Source organism: Larus michahellis, chromosome 6 (assembly GCF_964199755.1).
Source record: "Larus michahellis chromosome 6, bLarMic1.1, whole genome shotgun sequence".
Classification (NCBI taxonomy): domain Eukaryota; kingdom Metazoa; phylum Chordata; class Aves; order Charadriiformes; family Laridae; genus Larus; species Larus michahellis.
In genome coordinates this window covers 8,267,037-8,280,577 of record NC_133901.1, presented here as the reverse complement: position 1 = coordinate 8,280,577, position 13,541 = coordinate 8,267,037, and the positions used below count along the sequence as shown (strand labels likewise).

General features: G+C 41.6%; 2 protein-coding genes across 14 annotated transcripts in view; both read right to left on the bottom strand.

The window, feature by feature from the left end:
* Positions 1-3,609, bottom strand: part of TRIM59 (tripartite motif containing 59) — a 29,699-nt gene extending 26,090 nt beyond the window's left edge. For 8 of the 12 annotated variants that reach the window (XR_012587736.1, XM_074592953.1, XM_074592954.1 and 5 more), the window contains exon 1: positions 3,228-3,519. The gene's annotated coding sequence lies outside the window, so the exon portion shown is untranslated. Of the gene's footprint in view, positions 1-208; positions 302-3,227 lie in introns of those variants that run through there. The other 4 variants (XR_012587734.1, XR_012587735.1, XM_074592951.1 and 1 more) reach the window with 3 other exon arrangements.
* A 5,972-nt stretch (positions 3,610-9,581) lies between these two features.
* KPNA4 (karyopherin subunit alpha 4) overlaps positions 9,582-13,541 on the bottom strand; it is a 29,032-nt gene continuing 25,072 nt past the window's right edge. For both annotated transcript variants that reach the window (XM_074592949.1, XM_074592950.1), the window contains exon 17: positions 9,582-12,754. In XM_074592949.1, coding sequence (XP_074449050.1) covers positions 12,656-12,754 — 99 coding nt within the window. In that variant the 3' untranslated portion in view covers positions 9,582-12,655. The remainder of the gene's footprint in view (positions 12,755-13,541) is intronic.

Genomic DNA, 13,541 nt, shown 5'->3' with positions numbered 1-13,541 from the left:
AGAACCAGCCTTTAAAAGAAGAATGATGAAGTGCATTAGTATTTATAACTAACTAGTGTATTCTCCTAGTTAAAGAGAATTAATATCACGTACTACAGACATTTAGCAAAAGACATTCACAACACTTTGACACTACATCTACTCCTGTACTGCACTGCTCTTACTGAAGACCACGGGGTTATTTCTCTTTTTACTGGGAGCCACAGACCTTTATTTTCCAGCTTTTCCAATCAGCCACTGTGGCAACGCAAGGTTCTTTAGATCTTTACATTAATAATTTCACATTTGTGAGTGATGTTCCAGACACTGCAAATAAAGAAATGTGTCAATAATGAAGGGAATCTGAACAACAAATCTACTCCACTGTCTAGATAATTTTTTTTTGAGAATTAGTTCCCGTGGAAAATACATTTAAAGGTTTTATTTTTTTATCTATCTATAAAGTTATTATGAATCTTAGGAATGCCACTTCCACATAAACAAAAGAAAAAAAAAAATCAGTCAAGTTTTTGCTCACAGGAAAAAAAAAGAATCCTTAGTAAGTACTCTCATTCATTATTTTCTGTTATATATGTGGAATGAATATAGTTTAAAAAAAACTCTATGTTTAAAATCACTATTTTTTCCTAAATATAGGGCTGTAGTTCTCTTCAAAGGAAATGTTACAGGAGGGAAATTTTCTTTATAATGAACACACATCTAGCTTATGTGAGCTACATAACAGGCAAGATAAAACTAATCTTAAAAAAATTTTTATAACTGCAAAATAGTTACTTGCCACCATAAAAATGAAGGAACAGAATTTTTCTTAGCACTGTGATGAATCCCCTCAAACTCTGCAGAAGTAACCCTCCCCAGGCAGCGTTTCCCCTGAGCAAAGCCAGGCGCTGTGCTGCAAGCCTGCGCAGGTTGAAGCAGACACAAGCCCGCCAGCCTGCACTCGCTCCAGAGCCGTTCATAACCCTGCAGCCACTCGCCAGAGGGACCAAAATTCCCATTTCCACAGAAAAATACGGCTCTGTTTCCCAGGCAACTGAGAAATTTAAAGAGCGACAGTGGTTGCCTGCTAGCGAGCAGCTCTGGAAAGCCAGGTCGGCAGCATGAGGGCAGAGGCTTCTGCTTTCAGCTCTGGCCAAGGGTGTGTGGGGCACCCTGCCCCAGCGGCCTCCCAGGCACCGCGAGGAGACATGGCACTTGGATTTTTAGTTATTATTCATCGATTTTCAAACAGCATTTGGAATGCTAATGTAGATGTTTACTATAGGCACCCTGTGGTTTTTTTTAATTTGTTCTAGACAACTACTCCAGAGTCGTACCAGGGAAGCAAAAGGTAAAAATAATGAAATTCAGTTTCATCCTGCACTGGCAGCAGCACAGAGAAAATAGTCTACATGTGAACAACAGTGAAAAGAAATCTGTACATAGCTATCAGAAACACAGAGACTGAGAACACCAACGAAGAGACAGAGAAGACCCAACATCATAGAGTTAAGCAAAGAGAAAGAAAAAAAGTTTTCCAGGAAAAAAAAAAAGTATCAGGAAGCTGGTGAATGCTTTCCTGCACAGAGCAGATACTTCTCCTTAAATGTTCCAAACAACTGTGGTAGCAAATATGCATGTACGTATATACATATTCATTGTAAGAGTCACTCAGTATAAGCAAATTACAAACTAGAAGGTATTTTCAAAATGCAAAAGTGTAATTGTGCCAGTAACACGGTGAGTTTCAGAAATCTTCCAGCAATAGAAGACCTGCTAATTAGCTGTGATTTTATCCTCTTCTAATTAGTGATACTGTAGATGAGATGAAAACATAATACAACATACTGTTTCTGCCAGCAGTTAAGCAGATCAAAGTAGTATTCATTGATAACACTGCACTCCTCACCTAGCGATCAGGCCACTGCTCATCCAGCTAATTATACGAGATTCTGTTTAGAAACAATTATACGTGGAATACAGTGTATGTCAGTGTTTAAGTAGATAAATAACTAACTGCTGTATAGCAAAAGCCAGCTGTAACAAGCTGATACGCCTCACTCTACTTCGGAGAAATTTGAAAGGTGAATTTGGCATTAGATAACAGTTGTGACAAGAGTTAAAAGGGGCACTTAAGGCAGACCCTCCCCAGGAGTCAGTGCTACCAGGCTCCCCGTTCCTCCTTCGCACCACTGTCACAGAAGAAAACGACATCTGCTCTCTCCTGAACGACACTGAAACACTTGACTTGACTTAAAATACTGTATCGCACTTAAACTAAATCCATGTCTTAAACTAAATGCTGTCTCCCCATCCCACAGTGGTCCATGAAGTCCTCCTGTAGCACTAGCATAGAAGCTCAAGGTTATGTTGTGCAAAGATAAGATTAAATAACATTATAGGCAGTATTTTCCACTTATAAGTCACCTTCATGGTAAAGAGTGACAGAACTTTTAAAAAAAAAACAGAACGCCGAGGTGCAGCTCTGGTATTTGTCAGTGCACCACAAGTGCCTGCTACACAACTGCCAGGTTTGCTGGTTGTAACAACAGGCCAGGCACCAGAAACAGCCAGACCTTAGACCTTTCTATTCCAGCCCATGTGAGCTGTACAGCTTCACTCCATGCCACAAATATCCCACACCTAAGAGCAGTTCTCAACCAGGGATGTTCTGCCCCTAGTCCCTATTCCTACCACAGCTACTACATCACTATCCCAGATTTTTTACAGTTTATTTATGACCTGAAAGGAGATGAAGACAGCTGAGAAGTCTGTCTGGTCTCCCTATGAAGCTGACCTGACAGTTCCCTTCTGTATATCCCTCCACTAGCTCCTTGCCTGCCTCTACAACAAGCTTACACAAGTTATTGTGTTCAAAAAACGCAGATATACTACTCTATCCTATCCACACTCGTACTCCGCTGCCGGGAGCTGCTCTCCATCCCTTATCTCTTGAACTCTATCAAAGCTTCTGGCCCTGAGCACTCATTTGCCTCACGTCACCGGGTGACGGGGCTGGAAGGACGAGGACACCTTCAGCTGCCACCTGCACACCCTCTGCCAGCTCCCGCACCCAATTCGGCCGCTAGTAACGATGGGAACCGCGCCGGTATTAATAACTAGAAAAAGGGATCGACACCGACACCAGGAACTTGCTAAGGTTACAAAGAGAGAAACACGCTTAAAGACGACGAAAGAAGGGGTGGGGTATGTGACACCTGAGCACTGCCCGAGGACAGGTGCCATACCTGGAGGCGGCGGGGCCGGCTGCCGGTGCTGCCCGGCCGCGCAGGCTGAGTGGCAGAAGGCGGGGAGACCGGTCACTCCGAGCACCGCTAGGCTCCCAGGGCGGTTTCACCTCAGAGGGCCGGCCGTGCCAGCTCCGACGCCGGGTCAACCCCTCACAAAACACCTCCGGGTGCCACAGCCGCGCTTCCCTGCGAGCCATCCACACCCCCGATCCACCTGGGCGCCCCCTCGGCTGCTCTCCGACTCCCCACGGCCGCTCCCCAACCCTCCGACCGGGAAGCTGGGCCGAGACTCCTACCTCCGCCGCCGCCGCCGCCGCCGCCGCCTTCAAACAGCCGAACCCGCGCCCCGCCGCTCCCCTCAGCGCCGCCGCGCGTGCGCGGGAAGGGACGTGGTGGGGGAGGCACCAACGGCCGCGGCGTTCGAAAGTCAACGGCCCGCGGGGCGGGGCGCCGCCTTCAAAGCCGGCGGGCGACCGTTAACGGCCGCCGCCGGCCCCCGCCACAGCGTGGCGCTCGCTCGGCTGCCGGGGGTCAGCCACGTCCCGCTAAACCCAACCTTCTTCACGGTCTGGGGGGAAATCCGCCCCGGAGAGCAAGAGACGTAACAGCCTCTGACAGGCCGAGGGGGAGCAGGAGCAGACCTTCCGCCAACCACTGATCCCAGAAATAACAGTAAATAAATGGAAGTGGCAAAGGTCAGTTTCCATTTAAGCATGTCTACTACCTACTCGGGCTACCGAAGACCGTTAAGGTAGTTTAAGTGAAGTGAAACTGCTCCTGCCATACCTTAAAATTGGGCGATTATAATGAAGAACATAGCCAATTCTGTATATATCTCTCAATATATATATTACCCAATGCCAAATGCACCTTTTAAAATCCTCCAGAGTAGCACGGGATGTCTCAGCTATACGGATTTTCCCAGCAAAAACTGAGATTGCAGGAGAAAGTGAATGAATCAGGACGACGGTTACTGACAGTGTTTTACTGACCTCTGCAACACTGGTATATCTCAAGATTTTATTAAATTAAAGTACCCCATGTCGTGCAGACTTTTCTCATACTCCAGATTATTCTATATTTATTTATAATGCATCAAACTACACTAAACTAAAACTGTATTCTCAGATGTGGCTTTTACAGTGACTTTGAAAGAGAAATTCATTCAGTGCTGTCATGTAAATCATAATACATCATCATTCAAAAGTTACCTAAACATCTGTCTTAAAACTGGTATTTAGAGGACCTTATACAAATATCTGGGAAACATCTGGAATTATGTTTCAAATAGTAAAAAAACCCTCATGTTCTAAGAAATTAACCATCACAGGTTAGCTGATAAGCACAGAGTTTACAATACCACATCGAGCTGTAATTGGTCTTTTTCCTGTGAAGCTGTTGTAACACTAGCCTGACATTCATATCTTTTGATGCCATTTATACCACTTTAGTTTTGAACGTTTAACAATTTTAATTGAATTTTTTTGTATGCTATCAAATTGAAGTTTTTCAACTTTTCAACCTTAACGAGTTGCAATAGAGCTTTCTGTCACCGTAGTTCCACTTGTGGCAGTAGAGCTGCTGCAATCTAAGTGCAACCTGCTCAAAACAAACACGTTTTCTAGAGACACACACATTTTTCAACTCCCTTTGTTTCTGATTTTTGTTACAAAAAAAAAAAACAACCCCAAACAAATCAGCTGTTGGCTGGTGATTACTTTTGTTATCTAAATCTAATTAGAGTTTCTCCTACACATTCCTTGCGATCACACCTCCATGCATATTGGCTTTCAACACAGGCCCCAGGGACGGTACATTGATAAAATTGTTCTTGTTTTTTGCTATCCAAAGGAGCAGGGGGGATTAAAAATATACCTGATTTTTTTTTCCTCAATGACAGGGAGTTGGGGGGGGGGGAACGGACACACAACATAGAAAAATATTTTAGTGACACTCACCTATTTTCACCTATTTGTGCCAATTTTTAATAGGAATGTCAGTTAGGATTTGAACTAAGTGGTAGCTCCAGTACTTGGGAGAACATTTGTTTCTGAAGGGTCTGATGCAGGGCCTGGGATAACAGGATTCCTGGACATAGAGTTGTGGTTTTGTCTCGGGGCACAACACATGCCTTCAGCAGGGTTAACTGTTCTCTCCTTTTTGAACACAGCACTTCTCCTGGATGCGTTAATGGCACCCTGTCTGGCTCAGGCCAGGCTGCCCCTGGGCTCGGGAGGAAGGAGTCTGGTGCTGGGGGCCAGGAGCTGCCGCTCTCTCCCTGGCCGACTCCAGCACAGCTCCATGGAAGCAGCCACAAGCTCCAAGCACCTGCACAGCCTTACAGCAGCAAAAGGCAAAAAGCAGAAAATAGGCAGTCTGGAGGCAGCTGTATCCCAGTGCTTATCCCTCGGGATGACGTGCATGGCTGGAGCCAATCCTAGCTGGGTCATGGTCCAAGGTGCATCAACCAAGGCCTGTGTCCTTCATTACAGGGACATCCCTTCTTCAGTGCCCACTCTGGGCTGTGCAGGACTCATCCCCATGAATTCAGTAGCCCTCTGCTGGCTGCTAGCCATCCTCAGCAGCTGGAGGGCCTTGCTGGTTGACTTCCTGGGGGCTGATGCAGGGCAGAACAGCCACCTTCCTCCTGCACAGCTCAGCTGCTCTGTTTGCTGACAGGGCAGCAGCCACAAGCTCTGGTCTCTAGCCACTGACGAGGCACAAACTCCGCACTGCGCAGGAGCTACAGCTCTTGGGCCTCTCCTCAGCCTTTGTTTCAAGATTCTCCTCTATCCTTTTCATGCACCCTTGTAGCTGGCTGGATCTGCACTGCCTTGGCACAGGTTGAACCTGCTGCAGCCCTTTGCCTTGCCGGGATCAAGCAGCAACAGACAAGCCCTGCCCCACATGGGCTCATTATAGAAATAGCTGAAAACTAACTCAGAAAATAACCTGTTTTTCAAAGAACAGATCCATTGGCTGGAGGATTATGCCACAGAATGGGTCATTATACCAGATGGGTCATTACTAAACCACCTGCTGTGGGTACATCAGGAGGATGAGCGCACATTTTAAACAGAGATGAACAGAATGTGGCCATTCACTAAAAGATCAGTAATCCACTTTCTATTACAGAAATGTCATCTTCAACACTTTATTTACTATTTGAACAAGAAAAAGTACTATTAAGCCAGATATACAAATCTTCACACCCAAATTATTCTACCCTTGTGCTCAATTTGCTGAAGAGGATGCAACCCGTAGATGTTCTGTTGGTAGCATTACATTAACTGCACCGCAGTGGCAAATCTTTGCAAATGAAATTTTGGGAATAAGTATCTTCTAGCAGAATTCTGCATCTGGCAGAAATTGCAATGGACAAGACAATGGGCCAGTGTTCAATCTGCACAGCTGTCAGTCTGCAGCGTACTAATGCCAGAGCCATTCTGAAAACATTAGCTGAAAAGACAGGCCCCTTCTAACTGCATCCATAGGGTCTGGTGCAGTAATAACCTGCTAAAAGGTGTTTCTGCAATTTAAGTCAGCTGAAATATGAAAATCATAACAAGAACTGTTTTGAAGATGCTTAGCTGGTGCAAAATAGGTATCCCACAATCCACTAACATAAACATAGCAACATAGATATTATTTGTGTCTCACTACAAATCAAGTAACCTGGAACACACTTCAGAGGTTTACCCCATTAGAAAAAAAAAATAAGTCTACATTTCTATATACAATTCTGTAAAGCTTAGAAAGCCATCATGGCAAAACACACAAAATCGCAGCAGCTAAAAAATGAAAACGCGATATAGCAAAGATAAATGTGTAAGCAGGTCATGGTTTGTAACTAAGCATATTATTAGAACAAGTTAGAAAGAATGTAACATTTCAGGTGAGGAAAGCCTTCTTTAGGTCCACAATACAACCACCCTGCAAACTAAGGCTTTGATTCCACCACGGAAGTCTAATTGCAGGCTGCACACTTCTGGTTCATTATAAATACCTTGTCAAAAGTAGTAGAAAAATGAGTATGAACTGTGCAGTGTGAGGAGTCCGAATCTGTGACAGATTCCAAACAGCTTAAATGAAGAAGTGGTAAATTAGGTATGTAGTTAAGGAAAAAAAAAAATTGTAAGCTTGTAAGAAGGGAAGTAACACAGTAGGACAGAGTAAGATTTTACTGTCACAATATTGCTAAGGCAAGGGCTTTACCCATGACAGCCATGCACAGAACTTCACTGGCTGGACAAACAGACACTTCAGAAAAAAAAAATCTAAGGCTGACAAAGTGCTCAGATTTTTGCCTTAGTTTCAATGCTGAACCAATTACTATGGTTATCGGTTCCTCTTCTCATTTCAGTATATTTGAGATAGCAGCCTCGTTCCGGCGAGGAGTCTGTAGCTGTCCATGGTATCGAGAACTCCCCTCCTTCCCCTACCCCAAGTTCATGACGATCTCAATCTGTTCCATGTTTCTCAAAAGATGCTTCTCCAGCTCATCAATGCTCTAGTTTTTGTGGTGGAGGATGGGAACATGATGATACTTTACTCCAGGATCTAATACCAAGTACATGGCAACAACAGAGAAGATCTCCTAGTAAACCACAGCACCTGAAAAGAGTCCCAATGTCACAGGCACTCAACCTGGGAGTTGTTTTGTTTCTGGGGTACGTGCACTACGTAACACAGAACAGAAACTGCTATAATACTTTCCCCTCTACTACTCCCCTCAACATACCAGGAAAGTCTTAAGGAAAAAGGTAGAAGACCAAACAAGGGAGCTTTTGACAATAATTTACAATATAAGTAACTGATGTTCAGAGTACGAACAAATGTTTTATACCCAGTTTTTATGTACTTCGAAGAATTAAGAATACGAAACAACACTTAATCTGAAAAACTGCCATTCTAGCAATGACATACTTGCTTCATGCCATGATCTGATGTTGCTGATGTGAAGTCTAACTACTGACCATCTGCCTTTCCATCCAATTACAAAACTTCTGTGATGCATTTACCAATAGCTGGCATTTAAAGTTTCCTACATTTGTTGTTGTCGTCCAGTAATAGTAGCTTTCAGTATTATTTTACTGAAATTTAGAAGTGTATCAAAGGTATTTACATATGACAGTTTTAATGGCAGCTTGAAAAAAAACCTTTTCCTCAGCTTTGGAGCACACCAAACCAGCAGAATTCATACAGGACCCCCACTTCAAGGGATTTACAAGCAAATATGAGCATTTATTTATGGAAATTAAGTTTCCAGACACTTTTCTGTAGATATTGAAGCAATATTAACTCTTCCAATTAATTTTGTGCACCTTCTGAGTTTTACTCTGTCAGTAGCTAAAACTTACTATTGGGAAGAGTTTGTAAACTTTACACATTTTCTGCTACTAAGTTTCCTTTCATAAAGTCTATTTGATCCAGATGCAGGACTTCCGTAATTGTTTCCAGCCTTGTGACCAGCATTCCTGCCAGTAATTTGGTGACATGCAGAGTTGAGGAAACATTTATAGTTAAAAATGGCAAAGAGTCTACAAGTATTAATATGAAGACATTCTTAATTATAAAGCAGCAATTTATGCAACATACTGTATGATAGGAGGAGTTGTTAGCAAATACATACAGATTTCTTTGCTTTCAAGCAGAAAGTCACCCTCCTTTCCTCCTTGAAATTTTCTAAGAGCAGAGCCCTGGTTACTCAGAAGTCATCAGGTTCTCTTGCTCAGGGCTGGCTAAGTTGCCTTAGCCAGCATTTTATTTTACTTTAAACCACTTTTAAGTTGGTTGGTATCTTAACACACAATTCAGAATTATTTTTTTTATTATTTTTTTTTTTAAACAGTCAGGCTACCCTGTTCTGCTACCAAAAAAACAGCAGACAACTTACTGGGAATGCTTGTGATCCACCTGAAGATACCATTTTGTGAAGAAAGATGAAAGGTATGCCTCTGTTCAAGGCTCCATGCATCCAACGAATGGCTCTCCCAGGCTGAAAGGCCCCATACAGTCAGGGGCTATTCCACTTCCAGTAGTGGGAGAGAAAGAAAGAGGGTCAACTTCTTTCAAGCTATCCCTTTTGATTCAGCATAATATTCTTCCCTCCATAGGGCTACTCCTAGCTAAATCAGCTAGTGCAACCCTAAGAGTCTCAATTTTCAATTTGGTCCAAAAATGCTACTCCTTGGAATAAAAACCCTACCTGGAATAGCTTGTACTATGGACTAACTTTTGTCCTTCTACTATTTTAAAGGGTTTTTTTTTGTAGATATCTGCTACACCAAGTTCAGCTGAAAAGCTAATTTTCTACTTAAAAATACTGAAAGAGTAGATTAACATACAACATCGCCTCCACATCTTTGGTTATTTTTATTAGAATTGAAGAACAGTGACCAAAGAGTTACCATCTGTGTGGTTACAGACAATCTAAACATCACAGACCAGTGTTCTGCTACTGAACAGCTTGAAAAGTACACTCGATGTCACAGCTTTGGTGTTAAAAGGGAAACATCCGAGTTGCTTCTGTTGATGACCTAATTCCACTGCTCAAGTCAGACGCTAAAATTTATTCATCTTCACGCATGGGCAGAAAATTGGTCTCTGACTTCCATTGCAGCAATGCAAGGTTCTACTTCTAAGTAACTCTGCCTTCTGACTTTCTGAAGTTTATCTGATTAGTTATTTCTTGTTTGGATCCCAAGCCTCCCAAACAAGTCCCCTTTCCCCAACAATGTAATTAATTACATTACCTCAAACTGCAGCTTTTGGGAAAAAAGTCATTGGACAAACTGGCTTCAGTTTTCCTCCTCAAGAACTCTGAACACTGCCACCCTATGGATGCCGAAATGTTTAAGGCTTCCTTATTTTGGTAAGCTTAATGGAATAGCGAGTGGCAGGATCTGCTGTGAAGCACGCGAAGAGAATTTTTCACTTAAAAAACCCACCAAAACCAACAAAACACCACCACTGACCACGTCAGAAAGTACAGGCTGCAGCTAGAACGGCACCAGTTGAAGGTAATTCTCTAAATGTATATCAGGGGAAGTACCAAAAAGCCATTTACTGGCAGTAAATGCAGACTTTGACAGTATTTTGGGCTGTTTCTTTTTGTTTTGGAAACATAAAAGAGTTGCTACAAACATCTGTTCTCCTTTTAACCCTAGAAAGAAAGGATTCTAACAATAAAGCAGTTTTCTACAGTACATCCTCTACAAAGATATTTTTCTGAAGTTTGTAGTAAGTATAATTTTACTTTGGCATTGCAACTTCCTTAAAAACACCAGTTTAAGCATTTTTACCTCCTCTAAGGGTTCCCTACATGTTACATGAAAACAACCCCAATTTATTTAGTGAATACATACTATGCAATTAGGTTAGTTAGTTATTTCTTAATAATTATGCCAAAATACTTAGTTACCTCAACCCTACATAACCAAGCCTACGTAACATACCACACCACGAAGACATCTGGCATGTTAAAAAAAAAAAAATGAACTCAAGAGATTCAGAAGTCTCACTGCAACTTTCTTCAAATTGTGTTCTTCAGGTTTTGATGAAAGCTGGAGAGCATATACAAAGACACACTAAATACAACGCTGTTGCAAGTTTAATGTTTATTTCCCCAAGACAGCCTAGCCTGCACTCTACTTGGATAAATTTCACAAGCTAGTTTCCGCTGCTTCTATTTTTAAACTTTAACCATGTTTCTGATGACAAGGAATGCTGCAAAAATACTCTAGTCCAACAAAGAGTTATGATCACAAAATAATCTTTATCCATTCTACAGTGTTTCAGAATTACCAGTTGATTTTAAAACACAAGGTAGATATAGATGCTAATGGTGGCTAATCTGGTATGTTTTATTATAGCAAACTGTTGTTCATGCAACACTTGTGCTCAAAGGGGAAGGCACAGCATTTCCTACAATGAGCCACCTTATAAAGAGTTCAGTTTGTACAAATTTGTAACTTCACCTTTAATTTAGTGTGCAGAACCTCAAAACTGAGGTATTACTCCAATTATAAAAACACTTGCATCCTTTTTGTGCAAGTTTTAAAAATACAAAGTTTTCTCTCTAAAGTGGCTCAAAATAGATTGTTCATGGCTGCCTACATCTAAGATAAAAAGAGTCTAAAACAATTGAATTAGGCATATTAAAGGTGTTCAAACCATGACTTGATTTGTACATCTATTCACACCTCTTTTTCGGTCTTTATTCGGCAGTACATATGCACCAAATTTCATTTTTAGAAGTTTCCATATCATTTTCATAGAAAACAAAGTTTGAAAACAAGTAACATTGAAACACAGCACGGTATTCTACCACAACGGAAACATTTGATTACAGGACTCAACAAAATCTAAAAATGAACTATGCTGTAGATTACCACATGCAAAGGTCTTCATGTTATCTTTGAAAATGAAAAGGATGAGATTTTTATTACCACATTTTACTGCTTTCTACTATTATGGCAACTTGTGTACTGCAACACAGTCTATTTGAAGGGAAATGTATGATTTTTGCATGCAAAAATCTACAAATTAGTTTTGATGATATGGAAAGCTTTTCGTAACATCAAACATTCATCTGGTGCAAATGCACAGGGAAGCCTTCCTGAAATTCTGACTTTACAAACAACTAATAAGCCGTACAGGAAAGAAATTAAAAATAACTAAAAGAAAAATAAGAGGGGGGAAAAAAAAAAAAACAGAAAAGAAACACAGGCTGCAGGAGTAAACCAGAGTCTGCTGCTAAACCGGTCTTTGCTTTTGTGTCCAGTGTAAGTTAACACTTATGAACTCATTTTGATGATTTACTAGGTTTATTATCAGCCCCCTGAAGGCGAATCAAGCTTGCATGCGTTCACATACAGCATCACAACCATACTCTCGTACACACGCCACTCCAGGACTAGGAGCCTGCTTCAGGACTGAAGAGCCCCCGATTTGAAACACGAGCCTGGCTCCACAGCATCGAGTCCAGACATTCACTCAATGTTGTCCATTCACACGGTGCTTCATAGCAAGGCCTGGGCTCATTCTCCTTGGACTTATATGGGCATCCTATTCTCTTATGCTTACAAGGCTTGATGATGATAGTACTGCATTTCCCCCAATTGCTCTAGTAAGTCATTGTTCCTTCTCAGGCACTGAAGATCTTTGACCTGTAGCCCTTTTTCTTTGAACAATCTAAATAAGCATTCAGTGTGAAGTTTTTCATTACATTTTGCCACTCATTCTCACTCGCACCCACTCGCCATCTTGACTTCATTTGGGCTTTTCTGTGATTCCAAATGAAATCTTCACATTTTCTTTCCCGATTTAATGCAGCAGCGGATCCCATGAGCCAAGATTGATGGATCAAACCTTTTTTTTTTTTTATTCAGTGCTGCATTGTACCTAACTCCCAAAATACCACTCTAAAACTGGAACCCTTCTGCTGGTACATTGGCAGATGAATTGAAACCAAATGTTCCGCCTTGTATTGCTTCTGGAACAAGGCTAGGGTCTTCATCAATCTGTAACAGAACAAGAACATTATGAGTAGGAATAGAAAGACAAAAGCCTCACTGAAAAGCAGCCAGATTATCCTAAAGAGCATCTATCTCTTCACCTAATCTACTTTCTCGCATCAAGTCTTGCCATTCTTCTCCCCCAGTTCAGGAAAAACACTACAATGATGAAGTAATTTACGCCAAAATGTTTTAGCTTGTATTTAGTAGGCAGGTTACATGGCATCCAATAGTCTCTCTTGTTTATGCAGTTTTCACTCCTGGAAAGTATTCTGTCAGTCATGCGTCATCCTTATTGCCAGCTTATAAACTGTCAGTTCTTGAAAAGACCAGTACTATTGAATCAAGTAAGGATTAAGCCGAAACCGCAGTTTCAATTTAAATACCTAGTATACAGGTTACCAAATCGACACTAGATTCTATTCCAAGTCCTGCTGTATTAGCAACTCAAATTTTGCATAACAAGACTTGCATCTTATTGTTCATATAAAAGTGAAACTCTAGCACAAAATAAACTTCAATGCAGACAGTAGGGCATGAACACAACTGAGCTCTACCATTTTTGCCGTAATCTGCTCCCGAAAGTTCTTCAATTAAGTAGAAAACCTTCTCAATTCATGACACAGACCAACATGATTGCATTCCCTTTATATGCAATTAACTCTTATGATTCAAAGCGCATACAAATCTAAAACCTTCCTTTGATTTACAATACATGTTTAAACTGAAAACAACATTCTTGATCAGCACATCCTACCTCTGAAATCACTAAAACATTCAAAGTAGTTTGTTT